This window comes from Aphanomyces invadans (genome assembly GCF_000520115.1).
Source record: "Aphanomyces invadans strain NJM9701 unplaced genomic scaffold supercont1.80, whole genome shotgun sequence".
Classification (NCBI taxonomy): Eukaryota; Oomycota; class Saprolegniomycetes; order Saprolegniales; family Verrucalvaceae; genus Aphanomyces; species Aphanomyces invadans.
In genome coordinates this window covers 1841-9031 of record NW_008580225.1, presented here as the reverse complement: position 1 = coordinate 9031, position 7191 = coordinate 1841, and the positions used below count along the sequence as shown (strand labels likewise).

Here is a 7191-nt window from a genome sequence, read left to right as displayed (position 1 = left end):
TACCTCAACACAGCGCAAATGGAAGGATCAATTGGATTGGCATAAACGTGCTTGGGATAGCACGTCGAGCCATCCTGGTCATTCTTCATTCGCCCAAATTTGACCAACATTGCATCGCCTAGTCGAGTAAGACATCATAAACCTGTCAAAGCAATAAGAGAAAACGACAAACCTACCTTCCCACGTGATGTGGTCAAACCTAATCGATGCAATGGACGCAGAACACGCCATGAGATTCCATGAGAGGAGCAAGAACGGGTGAACACATGCAAATTGCGCTGCGTGCTTCGCGTTCGCAACTGATTTGTGAGCCAAGTAGATAAAACCAAAAATTCACACTTCAGAATATAAATCAAAACACGAACATACCTTCACGGCTGATCGGACTTTTGCCCTCTGCCATAGAGATCGTCCCATTCTCTTTCAGTTGAGCAACCTGCCGCTTGTATCCATTGGCAAACTCTACGAGCACATAAGATCACACAAACAGTACTACAGCGTACGCGTAAGAGTTGATTCCAACTCGCTGGAGACATCACACTTTCGTTCAGTGTACAGAAACTTCATGGCACTCTTGTACCCGTTGATTGTTGAGTACGAGTTGTGGCGACGGGGGGTGAGCTCCTTACCGAGGAGTCTCGTTTGACAGAGATGAACGTCAAGTAGGCCTGACACACACTTGCTGGACACACACTTGCTGGACACACACTTGCTGGACACACACTTGCTGGTAATAAGGGTAGGCATGTCTCGCCACCAAGAACGAGCGATGGGCTGTTCGCAGTCAACCATCGCTTGAAGCGAGTGTGCATGGCATTGTATTGAGTTCGAGTTCTACTCACGATTTCGGAGCTGCATGATGTGGCTGCCCGTATCGCTTGCCTCGTCTTCCGCATCCTCCTCGTGGATCATGGTGTTCCGAAATGACGAAACACATCTTGCTTAAAGACTCTGATTGGCCAATTTCTTACGGATAATGAATTTCGACGATGTTTCGTGATCTCGAACTATTCGCAAGTTGGTTTGGCTTGAATACAAAGCTCAAGTGACTAATACATGGATTCCGAAACTCGTGCGATACAAATAGTTTCGTGACTCGATCAAATATCCGGTTAATATTTCGCCACCCACAACTATTTACTAATTGTAAGTATTTGTTGCAAGATCGTCATGGTCGTGGGTGCCATTGAGTGATCATCGTGGATATGTCACTTCAACTTGCTTGAATACTAATACTGTCAAGTCTCGTTGAGGGTAATTTTATTGGCAATACAAATTTCATGAAAACTTGTCAGTACCATGGGGACATTTTTCCGTTCTTCAATGTAGTCGTGAACAGAGGAAGTATGGTGCACGTCATCTATAACATTTCACGTGGCCAAGTTGGAGTGAAACCTTTTTTCAAACTGTTACGAAATTTGAAATATAAGAGAAAGTATTTTGGAATGTCCACACTGTCAATTTCATTATGGTACGGTGCCAAAAAAGTTTGATTCCAAGGCGGCGGGCACTGGGGGAATGGCGGGTGCTTTAGACTGCTCTACTTTATTCAGTGTCTCTCTACGGAGACTACACCGCCGAGGATGGAATGGAACCACGGTGTATACGGGTTGTTAAGTTCTCCAGCGGTCCTTGTAGCGAAACAGCACATTGCATGCTGAATATGAATGTGTCAATTGCAATGGTACGATTCTTATCATGTTTCTCGTTTTGAATTGTTGCTCTCATTCAACTAGCAACGTGACTTTGCCTTCTGAAGACGGTGGATCTTGTACTTCCTTTAGCATACTTTGTAAACTCAGTTATAACCAAAATTGTTCGCATAGATGAAATTAGCGTAGAGACATGAGGGGCCATTTTCATGTATATTCCACCGATCATGAAAAACGACAACGTCTCTTCGTTCAATTCGTTTGCGTAGTTCAAGCGACTTGATCGTTGTCCCATGGCAGTGTTGTAACTTCGACCTAACAACAATGTTTCCGGATAAAATGCATTTCTGGTGGGAAAGCGTCGGGGGCAAACGTGTCTGGCGGATGAACGTGGATAAAGGTCAATACAAGCGTTAGTTTATAACTCGGTCACCCCTATGGCCAAATTCCTAGTTACCAGCTGATATTTATAAACTATCAATGCAAATTTTGAAATCAGTTCTTTTCCAAAATTGAATGAAATGAAGAAGTTAAAGTATCAAAAAGCCCATAATGGGTTTTGCTTTTTTAGGAGAATATTCAAATATGTTATTAATGCTTTAACTTCTATTTATTTTTAGGTGGTTGATTAGCGCCCTTTTCTTTAAATTTCATACCAAATTCATCTTGGTTAGGCTTAAAAATATCCTTTTTGTCCAAATACACAACCAATAATTTTCAACAATGACATGTGGTATCGCCAAAGAATTTTTGATTTGCCAAACTGCGATCCTATGTAATGAATGTAAGAGTGCCCAAACTTACTTCAAACAGACAGTAGTACTACTGTACGATGAATTCCTGGGGATTTTCCTTTCCCTTCGATGCACCTCGTACGTAAAGTTTCAGCTTCAACCGGATGTCCAATCACAGTACTGCAGTCGCAATGAGCTCTCGGTTGAACTGCCCGCACAAGTGCGGCCCACGACTGAAGCTGCCATGGCCGCTCGTCTCGACATGTGACCTTGCGTGGATAATTCGGCGATGAGGCAATAGCCGTTGGCGAGGATAGCAAATGAAAACACCACATTTCTATTAGATACCAAGTATTCGTTGTACATTCTCTCTCTTGGGGACGGTGCAGTATATATCGATTGGTGAGCCATTCTCCCGTCGTGTGTTGCCCTCGTATCCGGCCAAGCGCAGCGGAAATTGCATGGTCAGTGTGATGCCATTTGACAAGTGGAATCGCCGGTGCTTTCGCGAAGACGGAGCCGCTCTAATTCATGAGCACACGCTCGACTGTGTTGAAAGATGTCGTTGGGGAGTGTCATGTCGTTGCTGCATGGACCCGACAGGAGCATGGTATCCCCACAGAGCAACTCCTGCTCATGTGGTGATTTGGCAGTTCGCCACTGCCTGACACCTCTCTTTAAGAGCCAAATCAGTCAAATTTGTCGGAAATTCTTGGGAAAACACCTTGTAGTTGTCACTACTGAGGGGCATATTGTCTATGAAATTCCTCAGGCTAGCACACTTAAGTTCTATCCCTGACTTGACGAAGATTGCTCGAATATTCTATTCCTTATTGTGGCGAATGGAAGGGTGAATCGCCAAATAGGTTGTTAAAGCCAGGGACGCACTTAAATGGTGTGATAATGACCTCCACCGTAGACCACCTGGCTGTCACTTTCGATTTGGATCACTTAATCATGCTTCGATTCCAACGTCGTGCGCTGGGTCCACTCCAACAGCGCGTGGCATCGTTCTCTTCCACGGCCACCAAAGAAAAGCTCTTTGACAAGGTTCTCATCGCCAACCGTGGGGAAATTGCGTGCCGTGTCATCCGCACGTGTCGCCGCCTTGGTACCCATGCCGATGGTCTCCTCCCGTCATCGCACCTCATCCAAGCAATTCGCAGGAATCAAGACTGTGGCTGTGTACTCGGAACCTGATGTGAACTCTGTGCATGTGCGCCTTGCAGACGAAGCTGTCTGCGTCGGGTATTGTTGCAAATTGCAATCAAACTCGAGTCCTAACGAAGCGCAATATGCTTAGTCCTGCCAAATCTGCGTCCAGTTACCTCAACATTGACCGCATCATGGACGCCGTTCGTCAAACAGGCGCTCAAGCGGTAAGTGAACCCATTTGATCTGTGGCCTCGACTAAATTTTTTTCACGAAGGTCCACCCTGGCTACGGCTTTTTGTCGGAGAACAAGTTGTTTTGCGAAGCTTTGGACAAAGCTGGTGTGACATTTATTGGACCTGGATTTCATGCGATTGAAGCGATGGGGGATAAGATCGAGTCCAAGCAAATTGCTATCGACGCCGGAGTAAGAATATTGTTCCCATTGTCATGTGTGACTGACGCACCCTTCCAGGTCAACACAATTCCGGGATATCAAGGCGTGATCCAAGATGAAGAGGAAGCTGTCAAGGTTGCTCGCGACATTGGATACCCAGGTACCATCCATGTCCAAACCTTTGCGCGTTGTTGGTACAATTGTAATTTGGCACGATTGCAGTCATGGTGAAGGCGAGTGCCGGTGGAGGTGGCAAGGGTATGCGCGTCGCGTACAACGACGCCGAAGTGCGCGAAGGGTACCGTTTGTCCAAGGAAGAAGCGGCCAACTCGTTCGGGGACGACCGCATGTTCATTGAAAAATTTATCGAAGACCCGCGACACATTGAAATTCAGCTCTTGGCCGACAAGCACGGCAACTTTGTCCCGTTTCCTGAACGTGAATGCTCCATTCAGCGCCGCAACCAAAAGGTGATTGAAGAAGCGCCCAGTATGCTCTTGGACGATGCCACGCGCCGCGCCATGGGGTACCAACCATATTAGCTTACCCTCCATTCTTCTCAGCCGAATCTCACCCTTCAATTGTAGTGAACAAGCTGTGATGCTGGCCAAGAAAGTCGGGTACACGTCGGCCGGTACGGTGGAGTTCCTCTGCGACAAGCACAAGAACTTTTACTTTTTGGAAATGAACACTCGTCTCCAAGTATGACCACACCTTCATCGTTTGGAGCAGCTGACTGATTTTTGCTGGGACTAGGTTGAACACCCAGTCACAGAGCTCATCACCAAGGTCGATTTGGTCGAGCAAATGCTTCGAATTGCAGCGGGTCACGCTCTGCCCGCCCACTTGACGTCGGGTCCTTTACCGATCTATGGTACCTAAACAACCTTCAATCCCGAGAAAGGGGTGGCCAAACGATTAGGCTAGGTTGGGCCATGGAATCCCGCGTATACGCTGAAGACCCACTCCGCGGGTTTTTGCCATCCATTGGGCGCTTGCTGACTTATCAAGAACCTCACCACCTTCCTGGTGTCCGCGTCGATTCGGGTGTATCGGAAGGAAGCGATATCAGCATGCACTACGACCCGATGATTTCCAAGTTGGTTACCCACGGCAAGGTACACAACTTGGCTCGCTTTCTGCAAAGGTAGCTAACCGTTCCCATCAGGACCGCAAAGAGTGCTTGGAGCGAATGAAGTTTGCATTGGACCACTATGTGATCCGTGGCCCGGGCAACAACATGGCGTTCATGCAGGACGTGTACCGCCATCCGCGCTTTGAGTCAGGCAACATCACGACCAAGTTCATCGCAGAAGAATATCCCGAAGGTTTCTCCGGAGTCAAGCTCAACCCTGCGCAAACGAACGAAATGATCGTGGCGGGGGCTCTCATGCACTTCAAGGCATTGCCGACCGCCAAGAAGACCGCGGTGCAAGTCTGGACTACCCGAAGCAACGTGACAGTGACCCAGTTGCCTACGCTTTTCCAAGGCGGTAAGATGATTCTACGATAAATTCAGGCTGTGGTAACAGAAAATATGCGCTGTAGTGGTCTCGCTCGAAGTCGAAAATGCTTCGTCGTTGGACGTATTGTCGTGGTTGAACGAACTACCGGCAACTGTTGGTGCGTTGCGGAGGAATTGCTCTCGGACAATGGTCTCATCGAGTCATGCTATAGGTTCGCATGTGTTTGTGAGTACGGACGGTCCGTTTGGCCAAGCGCATGCCGTGCGTGCGGTTGCCGTCGGCTCCACTATATACGCGAGTGTGGATGGCACGTCCGGTTGGGTCGTTGTCAACGATTTCGACTGGTCGCCCAAGCTCCCGTTGTTCAGCGCCGAAATTTCATCAAAGCAACGAGCGCTGCAAGTGCTCAAGAAGCTTCCGGAAGGGTTCAAGATCCAGCACCACGGCGCCATCCACGACGTGGTACGTAACTTCCAACGAAGCCCGCGAACGCAATTGGCTCAATTTTGACGGCGTCGGTAGATTGTGCGATCGCCCAAGGAGCACGAACTGTCGGTGCACATGAAGCCCAAGCCCAAGGTGGACTTGAGTCGATTCGTGCTTTGTCCTATGCCTGGTATGCACATTGGCCAACGATACCATGTCGTCTGACTTCGTTTTTGCAGGGCTTTTGGTGTCAGTTGCTGTCCAAGTCGGTGACACGGTTCAAATTGGCCAGGAAGTGGCGGTCGTTGAAGCCATGAAGATGCAAAACGTCATTCGAGCGTCCAAGAAAGGTACCGTGGTGGTTGCAGCACAATGGACCATTGACAACTGGAAGTAGGGAAAATCAAGGCTGTACTGCACCCTGCGGGAGCCGCCCTCAAAGTGGACGAGGTTATCGTTGAATTCGAATAGACGATATGTTCCAAACGTAATATCCCATCTTATGGACCAAAAATCGACTCAAATTTATTTGTTTTTTTAACCAAATTTCAACCAGGCATTCACATGTACAGTCTGTACTTTTGTGACTCTGTGTCCTATTCTCGTATAGAATTTCCGCGTAGAAGTATGAGAAGGATCAATAAAGCAAAGTCATAAATATAAAATCAATAAATTGATTCGACGTTGTAATGAGAGGATCCGAAGAGATTTGCAACTTTGAATTTGCTCGCTCCTGCACAGTCCCACTGGTAACCCGATCAAACCAGAAGTACCCACCTTGTGCCCTGGCCCCACCAATCCCATCAAATCTCGAACCCATGACAGTCTCTATTATAAAATCGTCTGCCGAGATTCCTGTGTCGCACATCGCAACTGCCGATCCCGCTCGTTCAGGCACACGACACGGCGCTGGCTGGCTTACCCACCCTCAACCATTTTCTCGCGCCATTGCCGGTCGGGTTGTTGCACCTAGGGTCATGAAAGTGAGTGGTCAAGCTTCTCAGGAACCTCAGTAACCACTATACTCTTTAATCCCCCAATCGCGTTGTTGTCCCTAGGGCCACGCACTTTAGTGGCCAAGCTCCTATGGGCCTCTGGACCTACTGGACGACTGAACAAGGATGATCGTGCCAAACTCAATCTCACACCGACCACCCTGATATCCGCCGGCCATCAAGCACTTAAACCTGCATCTGCAGCCGGCCAGGACAAAGAGGAAGTTGATGAAAACTGGCGTGTTTCGGTACACGACGCACTCCTGCGTTCGTTGTCGTCCAAAGGAGACTGATTTTGCTGCAGCAATGCGTGCATGCCAAGCTGACAACCCTTCTTCTGTTGACCGTCGTCTTTCCGCCACGGCATCA

General features: G+C 48.2%; 1 protein-coding gene across 1 annotated transcript; it reads left to right on the top strand.

Moving 5' to 3' along the window:
• Positions 1 to 3321: 3321 nt before the first annotated feature.
• Positions 3322 to 6373, top strand: H310_14664 (acetyl-CoA carboxylase, biotin carboxylase subunit). The gene is made up of 15 exons (XM_008882562.1): positions 3322 to 3497; positions 3553 to 3634; positions 3690 to 3765; positions 3816 to 3965; positions 4014 to 4095; positions 4158 to 4461; positions 4523 to 4637; positions 4692 to 4809; positions 4863 to 5053; positions 5104 to 5428; positions 5484 to 5558; positions 5613 to 5863; positions 5924 to 6017; positions 6067 to 6177; positions 6225 to 6373. The coding sequence occupies exons 1-15, from the start codon at positions 3344 to 3346 to the stop codon at positions 6296 to 6298; spliced, it is 2202 nt and encodes a 733-aa protein (XP_008880784.1). The 5' UTR covers positions 3322 to 3343; the 3' UTR covers positions 6299 to 6373.
• The last annotated feature ends 818 nt before the right edge of the window (positions 6374 to 7191 follow it).